Source organism: Euprymna scolopes, chromosome 15 (assembly GCF_053919585.1).
Source record: "Euprymna scolopes isolate OS-2025 chromosome 15, ASM5391958v1, whole genome shotgun sequence".
Lineage (NCBI taxonomy): Eukaryota > Metazoa > Mollusca > Cephalopoda > Sepiida > Sepiolidae > Euprymna > Euprymna scolopes.
Window position 1 is genome coordinate 100,167,653 of NC_136496.1, and position 25,214 is coordinate 100,192,866.

At 32.1% G+C, this 25,214-nt stretch overlaps 1 protein-coding gene across 8 annotated transcripts in view; it reads left to right on the forward strand.

Moving 5' to 3' along the window:
- The first annotated feature begins 326 nt into the window (after positions 1-326).
- Positions 327-25,214, forward strand: part of LOC145294035 (E3 ubiquitin-protein ligase UBR5-like) — a 177,599-nt gene continuing 152,711 nt past the window's right edge. For 4 of the 8 annotated variants that reach the window (XM_080141016.1, XM_080141019.1, XM_080141017.1 and 1 more), the window contains exon 1: positions 328-565. In XM_080141016.1, the coding sequence (XP_079997142.1) occupies positions 504-565 (62 nt within the window). In that variant the 5' untranslated portion in view covers positions 328-503. Of the gene's footprint in view, positions 566-25,214 lie in introns of all 8 variants that reach the window. The other 4 variants (XM_080141018.1, XM_080141022.1, XM_080141023.1 and 1 more) reach the window with 2 other exon arrangements.

Genomic DNA, 25,214 nt, shown 5'->3' on the forward strand with positions numbered 1-25,214 from the left:
GATTAATAATACTAGTAATAATAAGTTTTAAGGAAACGTTCTGGAAGTGAACAAATATACTTTTGAGCTTCAATTCTTTATTGTTTGTTTAGACTTAATAGAGCAGAATAATACCTTATGTAATAAAAACGCTAATGTATTTCTGCTATAGTATAAGAATAGTAACGATAATTATCTTTAATTATTATTAAAATGATAATTATCATAATAATATGAATGGTAGAACTACTGTTCATTTATCCCTTCATTTATTAAGTTAAGTATCGTCTTTCTTTTGCTACGGCGTTTCTGATTGGCTAAGAACTGCCCAGCTTAGCCAATAGGTTATTTGAATACAAAAGTCTTTCGGTGGGATCAACTATGGCGCCTGACATGCTAGTATGTTAGTTGAAAGGTGATCGAATTATACACTGGAACTTATTTTAAAAAAACTAAACAAAACACAAACTCATTACTAAACTAATTTTGCACCTTTTTTTTTTGTTTACTTCATTTTGGAAATCATGACATCTCTTCATTTTGTCGTCCATCCATTGCCAGGAACTGATGACCAACTTAATGACAGGTAATAATGAACCTTAAAGAAGAAAATCTAATAAGGAAATTAATTTCTTTTCTTTTTTTTAAACAAAATCATTCCCACCCATTTATTCAAAGAAAGAAATTCGTACGAGTCCTATTTAAATAAAGATATTTCTTTATTTATATTTCCGAAGTTCTTGTTTCTTATGTATATTTCAGTGGATTCTTTTCCCTTATTAATTTAAAAAAAATGTAAATTGTACTTACGTATTCATGGTTTTATGTTTTGAGCGTTCCAAATTCTCTCTAAAAAAATACGCAGTTCTTTACGATTATTCAATTTGTAGTTTTAATAATACATATTAATTTGATATCTAGTAATCAAGTATATATTCATAAATATTATCGATTTTTTTTTATAGCAAACAGTTTTGTACTAACTTTAATATTATAAAAAAAAATTAATGGGAAAGAAAGAACTTTAGGTAACAGGGACGGACGGTAGATTTACATAAAACTTTGTGCGTGTGTATATAAACTCTAAAAATGTTTAAAATTTACTTTGTTACATCTTAAATTGCAGTTTTTAAAAAATTTCAAATGGTATAAAATGCCGTCCTTTTTGGGGACGCTGGAAACATACAATCCGTGTTTCTTGTATGTTTATATTTGCCTTTAATAGTCGAATGCTCTAGAAAAGACATTTTTTTCATATTCATAAAGACTTATGTTTTGATTGGGAAGAAAAAAAAAATCAAAGATTAACCATCCCTTTATTTTTAAAGGAGGGAGGGGGTTTTAATTGATCTCGCACGTGTAACATCTATCACATTTTTTTTCTCCCTGTCTGAATATGGAAACTTGATTTTAAAACCTACTTATGTCCAACCTAATTAATATCAATTTTTTTTTTTTTTTTTTTTTTTTTAGTGGACTTAAATTACGGTCCATTATTCAGTCTGTCTTCTACAACTATTCGAATTTTTTTTTTTTTTGTTTAAGTAAAAAAAAAAAAAAAAAAAAAAAAGACATTGAAACTATTATTCCCTACTTCGCATCGTGTTAGTGTTTATGAATTTTACAAGTATTTAAAGATAGTTGCAGTACTTGTTTATTAAAAAAAATTAAATCTAATCATTTTCTAGACCCCCCCCCCCAGTTGTACTTATATAGATTAGCCCCATGGATGGATGTATATTAACTCATAAATCCGATAACGATTTACAGTATCCGAAAGGACCACACAAAATTAAACTTGAATTACTAATTGGGGGAGAGGGCGGGGAATTAGAGCTTCTACAGAATTTAAACCGAATCACATATTTGTCGATCTAAACCTAAATTTTTTTTTTTTTTTTTAACAAGGTCGGTTCAAATTCTGTAGAACTATCATTTTTTTTTTTTTTCTATTGATATAAATTATTTTTATTTTTTTATGATATATGCATGTTTTCTGTAGTGTTATTTCATTAATATTTTTCCCAGTTGCACAGAATTTAAAATTTATGTGATTTGTTGTAAGCGTTCCTGTCTTGATCTACAGAATTCCAGGAATAGCTTGACTCGGATTTTTTTTTAATTTTAAATAAAATACTAAAACGATTACAAAAATGAAAAACAAAAGGCCACCATTTAAACATAAAATGTAATGTAAATTAAAATTTTTTTTCAGTTTCAGGAACCAGTTTAATTTTGTGGTCGCCTTTTGACTGCTGTAACTCATTACTGGATTTTACCGAGCCAGTAGCCACTATCACCCACCATGGGGGTTGATCTATATACTATTGTAAAAATAATTAGTAGCTTTATCAATTTTCTATTAAAAAAAAAAAAAAATCTTTGTTTTAGCAATCAAATTATTTCAACGATGTACATTTTACCCGTTTTTCTTATTACACATACACGCATTATTGCATGACTAATAAAAATACTTATCTAAAAGACTTAGGCGGAGTATTTGGGACTCTGGCGGGTTGGGTTTGGTTACTGTGCTGAAAGAACATTTAGAAAGCCATTCTTAATATGGGGAGCGAGGGTGTTTTGTAATTCTGTGCTTTCAACAATTTAATACAAAAAGATGGTGCTAAATGCACTTAGTGATCCGCGCCGCGCTATTTTTAAATCTTATTTCCAAGTTTTTTTTTTTTTTTTTTATTCAATTGTAAGGTTAAAGTACAAAATAGGTACAAAACACATCCCCCTCCCCATGTTAAGAATGGCTTTTTAAATAATAACGTTATTTCAGCACGGATCACTAAGTGCATGATGAGTACCAAAAAGATATCGTAAAACTTGAATTTAACGTGAAAATATTATTTTAAAAATAGCACGGTAATATAAGTGCATAAAGCACCAGCTTTTTTTTTTTTTTTTATAAAACATCTGTTGTATAAAATCGCTGATTTCTCTTATTTTTAATTTCTAAACGTCTTAGAGTTCTTGTGTACACACACGCACATATATTATAAGTGGGACTTGTGTCCTAGTGTTGAAGAAAATTAGGAAAAACCAAAAACCCTTCCCGAAATAAAAGGACCGGAAAGACTCTTTACTTAGCGTTTATCCACCATTTATAAGGCACTTCTACTGCTTATGAATTGTGTTATTTTAAAATTGAGCTCCATATTTATTAAGTTGTTAGGTGAAAGTACTAGGTACGGACAAAAATGGGGGACCTAGTTTTGAAAGTCGATTTATCATAGTTTTTTTGTAGGTTTCCGACTACTTTTTGATTGTATTTGAAAGATTAAGGACTAAACTTAATTTCCAAAAGGAAAAAAATATTTGCGCACGTGGGGGGGGGGGTATGAAAATATTTTCACGGCGAGCTACCCAATTCAGTTAAATTTTGAAGTTAAATAAATTCATTGTAAAAATCCTTTAAAAGATAAATATTAGTTTTCTGGATCTATTTCAAAGATAATTAGTAAAGTTTTAAGATATTGAATTAAAAACAAAAAAAACAAAAACAAAAAAAAAACATGTTTGTCCAAAATTAGCCCCAAAACCGAGTGATTCTGGCGTTCGCAAAACGCAACAAACTAAAACTGATTGGGCAAATGTGACTAGTGGTGTGCCACAGGGTTCTGTTCTTGGCCCACTACTCTTCGTGATCTTCGTTACTGATATCCCAGAGAAGCTGGAAAGTTTTGTTCTCATGTTTGCCGATGATACCAAGATCTTTCGAGCCATTGCCAACCCACAGGTTACTCAACACTTTAGTCTGCAGAGTGACTTGGATCATCTCCAATCCTGGGCAAACATCCCAAGAAATGTACAACAATGTATCTAGGTAAGAACAATCCCAAACCTCCATACACCATGAGATACAGTGATGGTAGCTGTTGCACTTTTGACAAGACCAATGAGGAAAAGGATCTAGGTGTGATCATTGACCAAAAGCTGTCCATCACAAACCATGTGGAAACTCAAGTCAATAAGACCAATCGTGTTCTCGGAACCATCAAACACACTTTTACAGATCTGGACAAAATATCTTTCTTGCTTCTCTACAAGTCCCTAATCTGCCCACACTTGGAATACGCCTCTGTGGTCTGGTACCCGAAACTGAAAAGAAATGTTATTTTAAAAAAAGCTCGGTAATATAAGTGCATAAAGAAAAGGATGGCCTGGAACGGATCCAGCGTAGAGCAACAAAACTTATACAGGGCATTTTCAATTTGTCCTACTCGGAACACTTTGCCTACCTCAATCTCCCTACTCTTGAATTCCGCAGAAAACGCACCAACATAATACAGGCCTACAAGATAAGGGGTTTCGATAACGTCTATGATAGACCTTGCACCAAATGTGGCAAAAGTTTGTTTGCTCCAGCCCCCAATCCATCCATCAGGGGACGCAATCTAAAGATGCAGATACATCATCATCCTGTTTCTCGTGGACAGTTCTTCTCTAGCAGAATTATTCCTGTTTGGAATGGGCTAAGTTTTCACACTGTTAATGCTCCTTCAGTTATTGCCTTTAAGTCCTGCCTCGCAACGGAATGGAAGAACGACCAGGACCTATTCTACTACCAATTTTCCTACTGAATCAGTGACTCCCATGTATATATGTTTGTGGGTGTATGTATTTTCATGAACATATAACTGATACCATTTGACACTCTTCGAAGGAAGATGGTCAGACCTTGACATATGGTCTCAATATCCTTGTCGGGTAATTAATGACCTTTACTAAAATTTTGTAAACACAAAAATCACGAAGGCCCAAAATTTCAGGCAGTCGAAAGACTGTGAAACTGACGTCATGTAATTAAAAGGGAGGAATTTTTTTTTTTTCTCAGTCATGCATCCTTACATTTCTTTTCTGAACATTTGTATTAATTTCTGCATTTTTTAATTATTTTTCTATGTTTTTAAATTAATTTTTTAATTATTCAATATTATATAAAAAAAGTTTCACGTTCTTGCAAGCAAGGAAATTATTAAAATCTTATAAAAATTCTGCGAAACCCGTAATTTAAAAAAAAAAAAGTAGAAATTCTTTTTGCAATTATAATTTTGTTTTTTGTGTGTGAAAATATTAAATAAACAATGTTTAATTCAATGGTAATATCGGTTGTTTGAGAAATTCATTTTTCTTTGAGTTATATAGAATTTATTAATACGGATTTAGGGGCTTTTTTCGTAATGTTCTTATAAAAATTATTTTATTTTTATTACAAATTACGATGCTTTATTTATATAAAAAAAGTAAAAAAGTTTTGCGTTTTTTATTTACTACTGAAAACTTTTATTTACTACTGAAAACTTTAGTAAAGGTATTTTTTGTTCAAACAAAATAATACATTTCCACTAAGATTTAAATAAAAACAATTAGTCAATTATATTCCGCGATCATTATTTGATAAATACTGAAAATTTCATTATAATTGGTTAATTTTCTGATTTTTGATGACCTTTTTTTTTTTTTCTTTTCTTTAAGTAAAGGGAGGGGTCAAAATGTTTATACATTTTGAGCATCTGCATTCATTTTGCCCGTACCTAGAAAGTACAGAAAAGTTTAAAAGCCCAACCTCCCTATGTTAAGAAAAGGTTTCTAAATGTTATTTCAGCATGTCCGTAAATTGCAGAAGTACCCCACCTCACTCCAAATATTCTTAAATAAAACTGTTACATTAAAATGAAAACCATCATTGGGCGATTTGTAAAAATAATTCTCTTGGATATATGATCATTAAGTTTATATAAAAATGTATATTTTAAAGGTATGTATCTCTTATATTGACCAAATTGTTTCAAATAACAAGCTCAATAAAATTGTTTCGAATTTTGTATATTAGTGGCCTGGCAAGGCCACTAATATATGAAACTGGAGGGAAAAAAAAGACCCCTAAGCAAAATTGCTTCCAAAGCAGCAAAACTGAAGCTGACTTGTCAGAACACTATACAGTAGAACCCCGGATACGGTGGCCCTAGGATACTGTTTTTTCAGGTTATGATCCGGAATACAATGTTTTTTCCGGACCCTGGTTATGGTATTTTTCCCGCCTTACGGTGTTATTTATGTTATTTGACTATATACATGTGTATTATATACTGTACTGTATTTCGTTACTAATTTTTAATGTCGTATTCTGGGGTTCTACTGTATTTACAAATGTCAGCAAATTTGGGCATATTTTATTGGTTTGAAAATATAGGTTCTTTTTTACCAATTGTCATAAAATTTTAACCATAGGATAGTAATATCGGCAGCTCCTGTTAATCTTGCTTCTTCTTATTTGTCCCTCAGTCCTCATTTTTTAATGAGTGATTTTTTTTGACAAAGGGAGAAGAAAAAGCTGTTTTCTAGGTTGGCAGTATTTTGCGCGAACAGTTGGCAGAGATGGCGGAAATTTTCTGTTTCTATGTCTATCCTTGTAGCCATGTCACTAGTAAGGGTGTTGGAGGTAAACGTTTTGTCTGGGCTGACGTTATCCGCCTGATAGTCAGGGACCCGAACCTTGGATTAACCACTAAGGAGGCTGTCCTATCAGCAGGTGCAAAGTACTGGGGCTGCTGTATTGCCATTTGGTGAATGGATTCTGGACCATGCAGTAGCTTCTGGTGGGGCCTCTCGATGCCATACTAGTGGGTAATTGTTACGGCTTTAAATAAAAAAAAAAAAAAATTCTTTGTTTCTTTTTCTCTCTTAGTTTCCCCTCTCTGTCCTGCTCTAAGTAAATCTGACGACCTAGTCCAAAAATTCCAAAATTTCATCATGACAAGTTTTAAGAAAAAATACACGATTAGACCCGGTTCTCCAACTTCCAACGTAGACCCCTACTACCATGTCTCCTTCTCCAACATCAGGGGTCTACGTTCTAACCTTCCAGAGGTTGAAACCCAATTACAGGAGACTAAACCAGACCTTTTATTTTTAAGTGAAACTGGCATTGGACAGGCTATTTCCCTAGAAGAGTTCGCAATTAAAGGATACTCTAACTTAACTTCTAAATCTGACCCCCAAGATCGCCATGGGCATGGAATATGTGCCTATATTAAAGATAGCTTTCCATGTGGTAGGGACATCTCCAGGGAAGATCCTAACTTACCCTATATGTGCTTCCGGGTTGCTTTAGCTCACACTACTGCATTTATATTTACTCTCTATCGCCCCCACAACAGCGGAGTTACTATCTTTAAAAGCATATCTGAGAAAATTGACCAAGTCCTATCTGCTTATCCTTCAGCTAACATTCACGTATGTGGAGACTTCAATGTTCACAACGTCGAATGGTTGACCCACTCAAACAAGACCGATGATGAGGGGAGGTTCTGTCATGATTTCTCCATTGCCTATGACCTCACTCAGATTGTTCAGGAACCCACCCGTGTGCCCGACAATGACGGCCAGTATGCGAGCCTACTAGACCTTTTTCTCACAACTTGCCCTGAACTATGTTCAGTTTCTGTTCTGTCGCCTCTTGGATCTTCCGACCACTCTGTTGTATCAATTAAGATAAAAATGAAATGTTCTAAGTCTCCAGACGTACCTCTCCATTGTACAGTATATTGATACAGTAAGGCTGACTGGGATAGCTTCCGTACATTTATATCTGATCTACCTCTGCATTCCATGTTTAAAAAGGATGTGTCCTCTATAGTATTAGACCTGACGGAATGGTTAATTGTAGGTATTGACCGTTTCATACCCTCGAAAAAGTTTCAGCAAAAACCTAACAGCCAGCCATGGTTCTCTCCAGAATGTGCTGCTGCCATTGCGCACAGAAATCACTTTTTCCACTGTTTCCAACGTAATAGATGTATGGAAACTAAAGCCGCTTTCAGGACTGCCAACAACCATTGTAAAAAAGTAATAAAGAACGCAAGAGAGTTGTATGTTAAATCTGTTAAGTCCAAAGTAGCTGAGCAGCGGCTTCGTTCCCACCACTTTTGGCAAATAGCAAACAGAATCCTGAACAGAAGCGTGTGCTCCATCCCAACTATTATCAATGGACCTGAGGTAATCTCGTCAGCATCAGACAAAGCCAAACTCTTTGTCAAGAACTTTGCAGCTAATTCTACCCTTTGCGATCAAGGCCGCCAACCCCCAATATTTCCTCCTGTATCAGAAAACATGCTATGTGATATACGTATATCTGTACGTGATGTTGCCAAGCTAATCAAAAACCTTGATTCCAGTAAAGCAACTGACCCTGACGGTATTCCAATTATAGTACTCAAAAAACTTCAACCTGAACTAGCGTCCATACTTACAAAACTGTTTAAACGTTGTCTTAAGGAGAATAGTTTCCCATCTCCCTGGAAAATTTCATCAGTATGCCCTGTATTTAAGAATTCAGGTGATCGCTCATCCCCCTCTCAGTACAGGCCAATAAGTCTCCTGTGCGTCATGAGTAAGTTGCTGGAATCTGTGTTAAATACAGAAGTAATCAACCATCTCAATAAAAATAACCTTAGTGACACTCAATATGGTTTCCGTTCTGCTAGATCTACAGCAGATGTGCTTACAGTTATATCTCCTAGGATTAGCAAATCTCTCGACGGAGGCCACCTTTCTAGGGCAATTGCTCTTGACATATCTAAGGCCTTTGATAGGGTATGGCATAAAGGTTTACTTCATAAGATCTCTAGCTATGGTATAGCTGGAAATGTCTTCTCAATTATTAAATCATTTCTTTCTGATAGGTTCATAAGAGTAGTAGTTGAGGGGAAAAAATCAGAAGCTCACAGTATTAATGCCGGTGTCCCTCAGGGGTCCATCCTGGGTCCAACTCTTTTCCTGATCTACATTAATGATCTTCCAAATCACATCCTTACATCATTTGTAGACATTTATGCTGATGACACTACCATTTATGGTAGCACATCTAAGACAGTAAACGACCAAGTTCTCTCCAATTCTCTCTCCTCTGATCTTGAGCATGTAGTACAATGGGGTAAGGAGTGGCTGGTTACTTTTAATGCATCTAAAACCAAGCTTCTCTCTTTACATCATCAACATTCTGATCCACATCTGGCATCAATTGAAATGAATGGCTCTCGTCTTCAGGAGGCCTCAAGTTTTGACAAGCTTCTGGGCTTGACCATTACTCATGATCTTAAATGGAACATGTACATCAAATCTGTTGCCAAGGCCGCTGGAAAAATGGTGGGATCTTTCTATCGATCCGGTAGATATCTCACTGCTGATGCTATTCTCTATCTATATAAGAGCCAGGTACGTCCAAGGATGGAATACTGTTGCCACATCTGGGCAGGAGCTGCTAGAAAGGACTTGTCCTGCCTTGATAGAGTTCAAAATAGACTTCGTAGACTCGTAGGAGATGTCCTTTTCTCTTCCTTGCAACCTCTATCTCACAGAAGAGATGTTGCGAGTTTGTCTCTGATGTATCGTTATTTTCATGGAAAGTGTTCGACTGAGCTTCAATCTATGGTCCCCCCTCGCCAAACTTTCACAAGAAACACTCGTCTAGCTGTACACACTATCAATAATTCCCCCCACTCTTTATCTGTGCCTAAACCTAAACGTAGATTCCATGAACAAAGCTTCTTTCTTAGAACTGCACGCCTGTGGAATTGTCTTCCGTTTTCCTGCTTTCCGGCTGACTACAATATGGTTGTGTTCAAGTCTAACGTAAATAAGTTCTTGATGAGCCGTTCCATATAAGTTATCAAATTTACCAAATTTTCATTACTAATGATTACTATATTGTCCAATTTCTACTGTACACTCTTTAACCCTTATCCTTGAGTGGCCTCTTGGCCTTGATAATGTGGTGATGCCTATGTAAAAAAAAAAATATATATATAATCTTCAAAAAGCCTGCAAATTTTATAAGTTCCAAATCTTGGCGACTGCTGATCAGAATTTAACAAATGAAGGCTCGTTGGAAAGGTATGACCTGAATTGTGTAGTCTGCCATGTGACATTTGCTCTTGTTGCACAGTAAGGGGATCATCCAGAGGCTATTTTTGGTAGTTTTTTTCAACCATAAAATGTTTCAATCATAATCATTTGTTTTCCTGGTTTTGCATATGAATTACAAAACATCTGATATTGCCCCAAAACCTCTGGTCTTGATGAAGAGAAGACTAAAACTTGTTATTTGAAACGATTTGGCTGATATAAGGGATACATACCTTTTAAAAATATATATTTTTATATAAACTTAATGATCATATATATATCTAAGAGAATTATTTTTACAAATAAGACTGTTAGTTCTGTGTAGTTCTAGGCGGTCCACCCTCCCAGGCCTTGCCTCCTCTCTGAGAAGTGGTTAGTTTATTGCTTATTTATGGTTTCAAATGATCTGAAATAACAGGAAGGGGAGACTTCATTCCAAGTATTTCTCATAGGTTATATCTCCCCTCTTTGGTTTTCATACATAAAGTAAATTTCACTGTGTATAAAGATTTAGTACTGAAGATATTCATAATTGTATTCTATTTTCAAAAGATGGGACATATAACATATTTGGAATCCAGTCTCCCCTTGCTGTTATTTCAGATGGTTTAAAACCATAACAGCAAGTTTTGGCCTTGCCTCCATCAAGGCCAGAAGTTTTTTGGGGAAATATATTGTTACCTACATAACCCTCGAAGTTAAGCAACGATGAGGCTGGCCAGTACAAGATGGGTGATCATTTTGGGAATGCTAGGCGCCATGTGTTGGAGACAACTCCTGGATCTAATATCCAGCTTGGTCATCTTGACCCTGTCTTGCCATCAGGAGTAAGGGTTTTTCGATGAGTGTGGTAGATGCAAATCCTCCACACTTTAAACTAAGTCAAATGCAAGTCCTAGCATCATCAGTGAGGGCAAATAGACATGATCGGTTTTTAATGTGGGGAAAATCAGGCTCCTTAAAATGAGGCACTCTGAATGAGAACAAACATAAAAATTGCCCCAGTCTAGAAAGATTTCTCCATTGAACAAGGAAAGGATAGGTTAAGTGTGGCATCAGAACAGATAGTACACTCTGATCTTAACCCCCAAAACTAGTGATGTTTGTCGTTTTCATTGACAACGATAAATAACATAACCCCCTTCTTCATTTTTGGTCGCTCCTACCCTTAAAATAGTTTTTCAATTGACCTAACAAGCAAATACCCTTTTTAAATAATTGAATTAAATTATAATTCCAAGCACCATTTATGGTGAAATACCTTTAATACTGTTATTTTTGCTTTATATTTTTTCCTTCACACAAATTTCTATCAAGCTTTAAATTTTTCTTAGTAAATACCTGGAAATAAAAATAAACTAAAACTGCTTTGTTTTCAAATATGTTTTACATCAACCATAAATTTTTTTTTTTTTTCAAAAATTGAATGTATTTTTAATTTTATGATTACAATCATTTTCCCTTTTGTAACCTGTATATACTTGTTCCATAAACCATATAAAATTGGTTTTTTTCCTCCCAATTTTTTATTGCATAATTTGTGAAAGATTTTCATTAGAATTTGATGTAATTTTGAAAAAGGAAGAGATAACAACTGTTTGTAAGCCTTATGGTCTACCAGTATTACATTTATTACATTTTCACTCCAAACAAGGCATATTGCCACTTTGTTGTAGGGGGCTACTATCAGGGACATGGGCATCAGGGGTACTGTGTAGGGAGTTGGGCAGCAAGATATCGGTTCACGTTGCACTTGAACTTCTGCATATCAGTACAGTTGGGGGAGCAGGGACCCGGCATGGAATTCCAAAGTCTAGCTGTCCTGGGGAACAAACTATTGGAGTAGAAGGCTCTCTTACATCTAGGGATCTCTACTGTGAAGGGGTGGGATTTAGCTGCTTGTCGGGGGGGGGGTATTTACGTCGAGGGGCACAAGTGCTTGAAGTTCATCAGAGCATTCACCGTTAAAGTACTTGTAGAAAAGGCAGAGGGATGCAACATTTCGTTGATGGAACAAGGGCTGAAGTTTAGATGACAGTTCAGGATCTATCAGATTGGCGACTCTCTTTTGAACCTTGTCTAGGAGCGAGAGACTAGTGGCAGATGCACCAGCCCAAATATGACAATACTCCATACATGGGCAAATGGTGGCCTTATAGAGGTATAGGATACTTTTGGGCGTTAGTATCTTTCTAGCATGGTAGAGAGAACCTACCTTCTTCGCAGCGGTCCTGGCGATACTCTCAATGTAATTGTTCCAACTCCTGTTTCCTGAGAGCGTTGGACCGAGGAGTTTAAAGGATGTACTTCCAGATAGTCATTGGCCATTGCTATTGGTGGTAAAGAAGGTTTCTTGTAATTATTGAAGGAAACGAGTTTCGTCTTGGCAGCATTGAATGTGATCATCCATTTATGTCCCCATAGCAGAGGTAATATCACATAAGGACAAATTGCAGAAAGAAATTATATTTTTTAGCAAAATGCGCATTTCTTTTTTTTTTTTTTTTTTTTTTTTTATATTGAAAATATATATTTTTTTTTTTTTTTTTGCTAATCTGAAAGATAATTGTTAACATTAAACGAATTCCGCACTTCAAAACACAAATGAAAAATTACATACATTCAAAATTTGGATTTTCAACCTTAAAATCTGATATGTGCACAAGTTTTTTTTAATCTACAATCCTCACCGTTTCCACAATACAATTCCACAGTTTCTGCTGATTATTTTAAGCATATTTGTAACTATAAATAAGGAAGGGGTGGGGTCGTAGGCAAAAATATTGAATATGAAAAAAAAAATACAATTATGAAGTTCATTCTTCATGTGAAAATTTTGTATTGATTGGATAATTACTTGATTTTTGGTAGAATTTTAAAGAGACTCCGTCAAAAAATACTCACTCCCTCCTTCTGTTTTGGTCATGCCTATACTTAAAGAAATAAACGCTAAAATGGTCAACATCTTGAAATTTGGAATATAGACCTTTTGTCATTTATTTGCATATGCTCTGTAGTTACATTGAGCTTCATAAATTAAAGAAAGGTGAAATATAATTGAATATATTTCCCCATAAACATTTTTATGGAAAAATATATGCTTATTGGTCCATCGATTTATCGGAGAAGGACCTATGTTTTCACTGGCGTCTGTGTCCGTTAGTCCGGACTATTGCCAGATAACCGTCCATTAGTTTCTCCTGAAATTTTGCTGCAAATTGTATTTCATTAAATAGATGTGCACAGTAAAAAAAATTTTTTTTACAGAAATTCCCGTTGCGCCCCCCAGGAGCTCGAGGTAAAAAATGCCCCCAAAATGACACATTTTGTCCCATAACTTTTGATCCATTAGATTTTTTTTTAAACTTGGCCAAAATGTGTAGCCCATTCTTAATATAAATCCAGTATGGGTGACCCTGTCAAATTCTGGTTCGCATCCCTGGGGACTTTCAGTGCTAAAAACGTCTCTTTTTGTGGCTCTTTTTTCATATTTCTCAACAAAAACTTGATATGTCTGACTATATAGTGGTTTTTCACGGTGGTCAACTCAAATATACATGTGTTAAGGCCTGAAACTGCACTGTTATCCATTTACACTGGGATTTGGCGTTCCCAGGGGCTCAAGAGGTCAAAAATGCTCCAAAATGACCAAAAATGACAGTTTTTGTTCAATAGCGTTTGATCCATCCATTGGATTTTCCTGAAACTTGGTCAAAATGTGGAGGCCATTGTTCTTAATATAAATTCAGTATGGGTGACCCTGGTGATTCTGTTTTGCATCCCTCTGGGACTTTTAGGGCTAAAAAACATGCCTTTTTGGAGCTCTTTTTTCATATTACTCAAGAACTTGATATGTATACCTATATAGTAATTTTCCATGGTGCTGAATTCAAATATACATGTCTTAAGGTATGAAACTGCATCGTTTGTCCATTTTCATTGGGATTCGGCGTTCCCAGGAGCTCAAAAGGGGTCACAAATGCTCCAAAATTGCAAAAAATGACACTTTATACCCTATAACTTTTGCTCTATTCATTAGATTTTTCTGAAACTTGGCGAAAATGTGAAGGCAACGTTGGCTTCTCACATTCATCATTTCTTCACTGTTTTTTGTGGCGTCATCTCACATGCAGCACAAGAGGGGGACCATGCATGCACGGCATGTTTAATTATATTTCACCATTTCTTTAGACTAATCCTTTTCTTTATGGAGAAGCTCCATTATTGTTAAATATAACTGCAGAGCATAAATGACAAATCTCTATATTCTAAATTCCATATGTTCCTATCATTGATTTCTTTCAGCATGTTAAAATGTTCAATTCTGCACAGCACCTGTTTCGTAGGGCAGAAACAATCATATAATTAATGTAAATTTTTTAATATTTTCTGCCCGGACTCATCAGAATAAGAACTCATTAATTAAAAAAAAAAAAAAAAAATTTGGGGGCGGGATTACTTAAATCCAAATAAAACGATGCAGCTACTATTTGGATTTTAGTGATTATGTCCAAATTCTTTTTTCTTTTCTTTTTAAAGTTAACGAGTTCTTATTCTATTGATTAGTCTCCAAATTGTCAACAATTATGAATGTTTCTGCGCTATGAAATGAGTGCTGTCAAGAATTAAACATTTTAACATGCTGAAAGAAATAAGCGGTAAAATGAACATCTTGAAATTTTGAATATAGATTTTTTTTTGATTTTTTTTGATTTTATTTTTTTTTTTACTGTCCCTCGCCCTTTCGTCTCCAAATATAATCGAAAAAGCTGAAATGTGAACTAATTTTCTGAATTAGTCTTATATATATGATGCAAGTTTCATTAAAATCAGATAGTTTTGACGGGGTTCTGTTGCTCCCCATGGTCATTTATAGGTGGGGGCACATATATTCTGGACGATTTTCATGGACTTCCCCTGTATATTTACCCTTTTAGATTTTGTGTAGATTCTAGAATCTTCCTTTCTGTAGAAACACGCACACATTCAGTTATATGGCAAAACAAAAATTAAAGACTTTCAATCCAAAAATTTTTAGAACAAAATGCCTATTTAAGGTGATAATAACTACGTGAAACTAACTTTTAACGGTCATGAGCAATATGAAATTTTAGAATACCTTGCACTTATTGTACGGTACTGAAATGTTTAGAAAACCATTAACATGGGGAGGAGAGGGTGTTTTGTAACTATTCAGTTTTTTCACCTAACAATTTAATAAAAAAAAGATTGTAAAATTTGAATTCTAATTGAAAATACTGTCAGAAAAATAACTATACAAGTGCATTAAGCACTTATTTTAGTATAAAAATATCCATGTTAATTCATAAAAACACTCGTGCCCTTTCTTAACACTGTCTGTCTGCAAGCAATATGAAAAAATATGATCAAAGTATATTGTCAGGCGGGCATCCTCCCAGACATTACCTCCTTTTTGATTTTTTTTTTTTTTTGTTTTTTGTTTTTGTGCCCCTCATTTGTAAGGAAGTGATGCACCTGCCCTCTCATCTAGAATGACCCTTTTTAGAATCTGAATACCCACCTCCCTCTTCTCTAATTTTGCGTCATGAGGACTGGGAATGGCGTTGATTCGCCAATCGGAAAAGGTTTTGTTAAAAAAAAATTAGTGCTTACAGTAATGTTTAATTAACTACTTACTTGGCGTTGCCCGGAAGTCGTTTTACTTTCCTTTCCATTATGTTCCCAAATTATTTTATGTTTAAATAGGATTTTGAAAGTTAAATTTGATTATTGTTGTATTGTATATCGATTAAATTATAACTGAACTAAATTTTGTATAGAACTATAACTAATTATAAAGTAATGTTTTAATCTCTATTTATAAAATTGGATATCTGCCAAAACATTCAATCTTAATACATGAGAATTTTAGAATTAGTTTCAGTGATTGCCAATTTTTCAAATTTGGAAATGTCACAAAGTAATTCATTTTTTTTTCTATTTAAACAAACAGAAGATTAAAATGGCTGGCATGTTTAACTAATAAACCGAAATGAATTCTGGATTTAATTGCATACTTTTTGCCAATTTTTACGTGCCCAGCGACGTATTATAAACACCCCAATCTCTCCATGTTAAGAACGGCTTTCGGAATACCTCCTCTCAACCTCCCCATGTTAAGAGAGGCTTTCGAAGTAGGGGGTGTTTATTCCGAAAGCCGTTCTTAACATGGGGATGTTGGGTTGGGGTGCTTATAATACGCTGGGGCACGTCGCAAAAATTGAGCCCCCCCCTTTTTTTTTTTTTTTTAAATATTTTACACTATTACCTTCAATTTCAATAAATGATAGTAAAAAAAAGTCACGTAGAAATTAAACGTACTAACACGAAGAAGCGGTTACAATTGTATCAATAAAGATTATATTTTCATTAGTTTTTTTTTTTTTTTTTTTTTTTTTTTTCTCGTCTCGTAATTTATTTACGTTTGATTATCAAATTGGTTGCATATTTTGATACACTAATTCCCAACTGGACAAACTACGTATATTTCGTTTCATATAACAGCAATAAGACGTTCTTATTGATAAACGAAAAAGAAACTGAAAAATTCTGATCGAATAACTGATTCAATTGTATTATGGGAGCAGTTGGAATATATTCCTACTTGCCCTAATTTTAAATACAATTGTTGGTCTTTTTATTTTTTATTTATTTATTTATTTTTTTTTTTTAAAGGGTTTAAAACGTTTGGCAACTTTTATACCAATCAACCGTTATTTTATTAATTACACTATTGATTAATATATTTTGATTTCTTCATTATTACATTGAAATTCGTTGGATTCAGCTTTAAAATATAATTAAGCGTTTATTTTGTAATAGTTTTGATTGTCATCGATTAGAATATTGAATTAAATTTACCTTTTCGGTCCTTAAGAAGATAAATTATAAGTCAATCCTGGGAAAATAAATACAAGACTTGGAAGTTGTGTGAAACTAAAAAAAAAAAAAAAAAAAAAAGATTGAAACATGCCAACGCAACGATATTCATAATATTACAATGGAACTTCAAAGTTAACTTCTCAAAATCGTGTTTATTTATTCGTTATGGAATTTTAATTCGTGCTTAGATAGGGCAACCCCATTGCTGTCTATATTATCTCTGTAAAATCTGATAACTAGTTACAACAGTCCAAAATCTGACTCTCAATTTTTTTGAGAAAAACGCTGATCTATATTTTTATGTAAATTTTATTTACATTATGATTGTTGCATTGTATTTTTGTTTGATTACAAAAACAAACTGGATGAAAGACAATAACAATGTTAATATATCTGTGTACAAAGAATACATTTTTTTTTCTGTTTTTCGTTTCAGAAACTCTTTTAATTTTGTGTGATTGCCTTTTTGTGATCGTTACCGGATTTTACCGAATTAATTATGGATAATCATGGAGGGGGGTATTGATCCACATAAGCACCTTTTTTCTTAATTTATTATTTTAGTTTTTAAAAATAATTTGTAACGATATTGGTGCCGATCACTATGTCGTCTAAATGATTGAATTTCGACCTAGCTAATAATATAATAAAGCCAGAAATGTCATAGTGACCAGACACTACGTTTCTTGTGATGATGGCGAACGAACGACTATTAGCTTTTTTTCTATCCAACATAAGATTGACAAAAATCGGCCGAGAGAGGTCAAACAAATTCTAAATCTTTTTGTTGCCTAACATTAAATAAAATGCATTCATCTGTGTCATTTCTTAAAGTTGTCCATGTTTTGTGTTTTTATTGAAAACATTTTTTGTGACGCATTTTTTTTTTTTTAATAAGCAACATCTTTTAATATTATTTATAACTGCTTCCATCCTTTATAAGCAGGAATTATTTTCTTTTTATAGACTAAAACATCCTCTTCACCATTTATTTTCTTTGTTTGCGTTTAATTATAAATAGAATTATTTAAGACGGGCTTTTTGAATAGAGGCTACCTCGTTTCGCTTATAATTTTGTTCTATTTATTTATTTTTAAATATAAAAGCAAATTGTTCAATTGCCACGTTTAACTGACGATTATTGAAGAATATATTTTTGATATATTTATGTACCGAAGGGAAGGGGTTTAATTTCTCCTTTGTGAAAATAGCGAATAATTCCACCCCATCTTTCCAAGCTTATAACTCCTCGAAAAATGCAATTCAAGCCCTAATTTTTTTTTTCAATTAAAGGAGGAAGGACCAAGATTTCATTAAAAAAAAAAAAAAAAAAAAAAAAAAACGTGTTTTTTTTTTAAAAAGGTTTTAAACTTCGGACTTTACAGGTAAAATTCGACGAGAACACGATGTCCGTTTTTTTTTAAATTTGAATATATTATGTATTGACCTTTTCTCTTCAATTTGTGAGTAAATAATTATGTACTTATCCGAGTCGAAATTAATTATTTTTAGACATTTACAAAATTGGAGGCGTGAATTATTCGACCCCCTGTCTTTCCAAGCTTATAACTCCTCGAAAAATGTAATTCAAGCCCTAATTTTTTTTTCAATTAAAGGAGCAAGGACCAAGGTTCCATTAAAAAAAAAAAAAAGAAAAAAGAAAAAACAAATAACGTGGTTTAAAAAAAGGTTTTAAACTTCAAACTTTACAGGTAAAATTCTACAAGAACACGATGTCCGTTTTTTTTTAAATTTGAATATATTATGTATTGACCTTTTCTCTTCAATTTGTGAGTAAATAATTATGTACTTATCCGAGACGAAATTAAGTATTTTCTTTGTAATAGACACTGGGGGGGGGGGGAACCGTGAATAAAAAAAAAAAAACGTTTGTCTAAAATATTATATTCGGTTTATTGGAAAGAACATAAAATTTCACATTGACCCTGAAAATATCGTAAAAATAGAATCAATAGAAAAATTTTGATAGATTTTTAAAATTTTAAAATTTAAAAATATTGAGTTTAAAAATTTAAAAATATTGAGTTCGGAAAATTCATTACTGTTTAAAAAAAAAAAAAAAATATTTTTATTACTTTTAAAACAACTGTAATAGTTTATTTTGGAAGTATAATCCATAAAGAAAATAAATAACCCACTTTTAACAGAGAAATTACGAGATTTTTATATTGTATTCGCAGTTTCGTGTTAGGGGTGTCAAAAATTCCTACAAAAATTCTGATACTGCTACCGAAGGGGTTTAATTTCTCCATTTTCATATAAATAATGGACACCGACTTTAACAGCCGGTGTAACTGAAATTCCCGACTTTTCTGATGTCGAACGGCTTCCAATGCATTTAACCTAAATACTAGGGATTTGTTATATCTGCCATGAAAAGTCGGTGTCCATTTTTATAATGTAAATTACCCCCTGCCCACGTCCGGTGCGTGAAAATCGTTTTATATTTTCGATAATCGTGTTTTTTGTTTAAGGTGATAATCGATAAGTTATTTTTGGTACTTGTTCTATTTACGAACTGTGCTATTTTTTTAGATAGGATTTTCGGGTTTGTATTACTGTACACATAGATTCGAAAAAGTTGTCAAAAAAACAAATATATAACAAATAAATGTGATCAAAGGCAAGATAAGTTACTTTTCTACCAAACTGGATATATTTTTTGTTTTTATTCAATGTAACATGTTTATTCAGCTCGAAAAGCATACAGTTTTTACCGATGTATTGACATATTCAAAATGGCGCCCGACACTCTCTTTAACACGGTAAGTTCAGGAAAAGATGTTATAAATAATAAACTAGACAAAATACTGTTAGAAATTCGCTCATTATATGTTACCATGACATAAGTTGAGATATATTCGGTGTTTTTTAAATAGTATTTTATCTAGTTTATTATTTATAACACCTTTTCCCAAACTTACCATGTTAAAGAGAGTGTCGGGCGCCATTTTGAATTTTCCAATACATCAGTAAACACTGCATGTTTTTCGAGCTGAATAAACATGTTACATTGAATAAAAACAAAAAAATATATCCAATTTGGTAGAAAAGTAACTTATCTTGCCTTTGATAACATTTATTTGTTATATATTTGTTTTTTGACATTTTCGAATCTGTGTACAGTAATACTAGCAGTATCAGAATTTTTTGTGAAAATAGCGAATAATTCCACCCCATCTTTCCAAGCTTATAACTCCTCGAAAAATGCAATTCAAGCCCTAATTTTTTTTTTCAATTAAAGGAGCAAGGACCAAGATTTCATTAAAAAAAAAAAAAAAAAAAAAAAAAAAACGTGTTTTTTTTTTAAAAAGGTTTTAAACTTCGGACTTTACAGGTAAAATTCGACGAGAACACGATGTCCGTTTTTTTTTAAATTTGAATATATTATGTATTGACCTTTTCTCTTCAATTTGTGAGTAAATAATTATGTACTTATCCGAGTCGAAATTAATTATTTTTAGACATTTACAAAATTGGAGGCGTGAATTATTCGACCCCCTGTCTTTCCAAGCTTATAACTCCTCGAAAAATGTAATTCAAGCCCTAATTTTTTTTTCAATTAAAGGAGCAAGGACCAAGGTTCCATTAAAAAAAAAAAAAAGAAAAAAGAAAAAACAAATAACGTGGTTTAAAAAAAGGTTTTAAACTTCAAACTTTACAGGTAAAATTCTACAAGAACACGATGTCCGTTTTTTTTTAAATTTGAATATATTATGTATTGACCTTTTCTCTTCAATTTGTGAGTAAATAATTATGTACTTATCCGAGACGAAATTAAGTATTTTCTTTGTAATAGACACTGGGGGGGGGGGGAACCGTGAATAAAAAAAAAAAAACGTTTGTCTAAAATATTATATTCGGTTTATTGGAAAGAACATAAAATTTCACATTGACCCTGAAAATATCGTAAAAATAGAATCAATAGAAAAATTTTGATAGATTTTTAAAATTTTAAAATTTAAAAATATTGAGTTTAAAAATTTAAAAATATTGAGTTCGGAAAATTCATTACTGTTTAAAAAAAAAAAAAAAATATTTTTATTACTTTTAAAACAACTGTAATAGTTTATTTTGGAAGTATAATCCATAAAGAAAATAAATAACCCACTTTTAACAGAGAAATTACGAGATTTTTATATTGTATTCGCAGTTTCGTGTTAGGGGTGTCAAAAATTCCTACAAAAATTCTGATACTGCTACAGTAATACAAACCCGAAATAATTTACTCATGTTGTATGTGATCTTGTAATTTAATTTTTTCATTTTCTGCATTTGTAATAGATGTATATGTAAACATTTTATGTCTAATATTGTCATCAAACTCAATCTGAAAATATATTCGGCTTTATTTGAATTCGTTTTGCTATTGGTGTTTCTTTGAATTTCCATTTTTAGGAAGTCTATATTTGTTCCATAAGTTAGATATAGAATGTCGCTTTAATTTCAGTTCAGTTATTCTTAATGAAATCTTTCCTGCAAATAATGCAAGTGATCGGCCACGTGAAATGGATTATTCTTGTGAAAATTCTTTTCTTCAGAAAAGAAACCACTGAATGAAAATCTCTCCTCATGGCGACCTTATTATTTTTATCGTTAAATGGAAAATTTCGATTCTATTTTATGAATGGAAAAAATAATTCAATGTGTATTTATCAAAATGACGCATAGACGAGAAACAAACGTGAGATTTTATTTGCTGTTTTTAATACAGATACTAAATCGTTTTTTGGAAGTAGCGTTCAAAAATTCAACCTGAACGAATAGAATGCGTGCGTTCAATTGTACCCGATAAGACAATCCAGTCGTTATTACAAATTATTTTTAAATAGTATTTAAAAAAATTATTTTTTTCATCAGTTTCCTCATTTCTAATCTCAGTAAATATTCGATTAATAAAAAAAAAAAAGTGGGGGGGGGTGGAGTGAGAGCGGAGAAATATAAATTCTGGATCTTCCTCCTCATAGATTATTTTCGACTCCAACTTATCTATTCTTGGTTATTCTTGCATTTTTTTTCTTCTTTTGTTAATTAAAATAATTTTTATGTGTTTATAAATTAAAATCCTTAGGTACTTCCAACGCGCGGCATAGTTTTACCCCCCCCCCTCTATATGTAACACGATGTAACTGTAATTTAATATAATCCTTTTTTCAAATAAACTGCTAATATTTAAAAAAAAAAAAAAAAAAAAAAAAAATTTACAGCATACAAAAATAATTAAAATGCGAGACAAAAATCGTGTTTACATTATCAACGCTTTTAAAACAACGTTCCCATATAGTAGACATACCCATGTTTTAAAAATCTAGCAAAAATCAAATAATGCATATTTCCCTGAAATTTTCGAAATTTATGCATTATTAAATAAACTTAAACAATAAAAGTAGGTTTCGTTAAATATATTGGAATTTTTTTTTTTTTGTTCTATCCCCCTCCTATATTTCGTGTTACGAAAACGGAACAAAATAAATGTAGTTCGATAAAAATCTCAACATTTTTGAAAGCTGAAAAGATCAAATAATGAAAAAATAGTTACATATAGGGACTGCCAAACGGTTGTGAAGATGGGACCGCATGTTTCCGTGACGTCAGATTTGTGTGTACTATACGAGCTATGGAAAAGCAGAAGCGACTTAATTTTTTAAAACCTTTATTTATCATCTTCAAACTGCAATTAATAATTAATCTTTGTTATAATTTTGTTGTGTTTTAAGATTTACACAGTTTAATGATTAATGATATTATAAACATTTGTATATTAAATATGAAATACGGTTTTATTGAATGTTCTTTTGGTTACCTACGGGCTTCCATATTTTGTTCGGTAAAGAGACAAACAAAATATGGGGGGGGGCTACAAAATGCTTAATATTGTGCAATATTTTCAAATTGGTTTTAATCTGGCGATAAAATAGCTGACAAGAGTCATGTTTATATTAAAACTTAATATTTAAAAAAATTTTAAACACAATTAACTAAAAATCTATGTAACGGAACATTTTGAAATAATGGAATTTTAATCATTTAAATCTTTTAAAAATGTTTACAAAGTTTTTTTCTTGGCAATTCAACTGATTATAGTATATATTAATTCGAAAAAACACTATTTAAAAAAAACAAAACAATAAGTTTATATCAATTTTTTAATTGCAACTTCAAGGTAAATTTTTGTTCAATATGTGTATTTAAATTTAAAAGATTTTTTACTTATTGAAACTCTTATGTTTCATGATGAATAGAAATTTCGATAGATTTAAAAATGTTGTTCGAATTTCGAGAAAATAAATATTGGGGGGAGGCACACTAAAAAAATATTTCCCCTCGTATATTTTACGAAAACTGCATTTTATATGTAATTTCATTTTAAAATGGATAAGTATCGAAAATTTCATGAAAATCTGACCATTAGTTGATTTTTGCTAGATTTATTAAATAAGAGTATGTTTTCACGTTCGGAATGTCTACTACATGGGAACGTTATTTTAAAGTGCCAATTATGTAAACATGATTTTCATCTCGCAATTTCATTTTCGTTCGATGAAAAAATTTAAAAATTATTACTGGTTTATTTTGCCCTTTTTTAAATGGGACACAAGTTATACTGATAATATTAATTTATAATAAAGTTACATCGTGTTACATATAGAGTGGGGTAATTCTGTGATGACTTTTGGCAGTCCCTAATATATATAAATAAAATCCAGTTATTTATTTCACTTACATTAAAGTTATAAATAAAATTGGACATAAAATCAATATCATCTTAACAAAAAACAGCACTTTTTTCTTGATAATTTATTTTTCTCGGTAATATAATTATTTGAATTGCAAGAAAAAAAAATTCTAAAAAATAATTTTTAAAAGGCTTTAAATGATATTCATATATTATGCGATTATGACGTTTAAACAAAGATTTCTTTATAACAGATTTCCTATAATAAAAAAATATATTCATGTTTTAATGACTATTGAGATAATACAAATTGCAAATCCCAAATTGGCCTAAAAAACAAAATCGTTTTGATTTATTTAAATTGATAATGGGTGATCTGTATTTTTGCGCCTTTTTCAAAAAAGTATGGAGGCCTGTAAGCAACAGTATCTTTAAATACAAAAGTGTCAACAGAAGACGTTAAAATTAATTTTATTATCTCTCGTCTGTAATTCATTAATAAAAATCTATTTGTTTTACAAAAGGTAAGTTTTATATAACTTTTTTTATCCATAACAAAAAAACCTTACTTCCATTATAACACGAATACCGATCCATAGAAATTGACACAAACACACGAAATGATGTTGCTCTTAATGTGTACAATGCTGACGTTTTACACAACGTTATGGAACTACCTAAAGATCCTTTTACAAAAATTGATTACATTTCGATATTTAATTACTTGACTTTCTGTTTTGGTTTCGGTATCAATTATATTTAGAGTTAAAAATTTTTCTACTTTCTGAACTTATCTTTTCAAATAAAGCAAATTTCTCAAGGAATATTGCCCCCCCCTCCCACACCACTGTCGCTACTTAAAACGTTTTTAGAAATTTCAGGTTATTGATGTTTCAAAACCTAAAGAAATAATCCCGCTTCTGAATACTAAATCTTGCACGGAGGTTCAGAGATAGAAATGCCAAAAATTGTCTATGAAAAATATCTTGCATATAAAAAAATTATGATTCCCTGTTTTACAACATGCATGGGTAATATTGCTAAATAGGGTTGACGGGTGAGATGAGAAAAATAAGGCATTCAAAATGTTTCTTATCTTCAACATTATTACATGAAGAATCATTTTGAGTAAAAAATTTATTTTACTCATTTAAACTCGAAATGCATGATTAAAATGTTTACACATTTTGATCATGTAAGATGGATGTCCTCAGCAATTTCGTAAGCATGAAGCAACCTTGACCTTGCGATCCAAGATCAAGTGAAACGGAATGAATGAGACAAAGCTGACTAGTCGGAACATAACAACTTTTAATAACTTTTATTTTTACTTATGCAGAATAAATGCAAAAAAAATAAAAGTATGACAAATAACTTTTAAACAACTTTTAAACTTTCTTTTTATATATGGCTTTTTTTTTTTTTCTTTGTATAGGATAATATCAGTTCATACCTTTTCTGGTCTCACCATTTGTGTTTACAAGTTATCTAGTTTTCTTTTACTGTCCGGGATATATTGTCTCTGGCCTAAAAATATCTTTTGTTTATTGGTCCCCTGATTTATCGGAGAGGGACCTATGTTTTCAGTGGTGTCCGTTAGTCAGGATGATTGCCAGATAATCGTCGATTAGTTTTTCCTGAAATTTTGCCACAAATTCTATTTCATTAAATAGATGTGCATAGTAAATTCCTGTTGCATCCCCAGGGGCTCAAAACG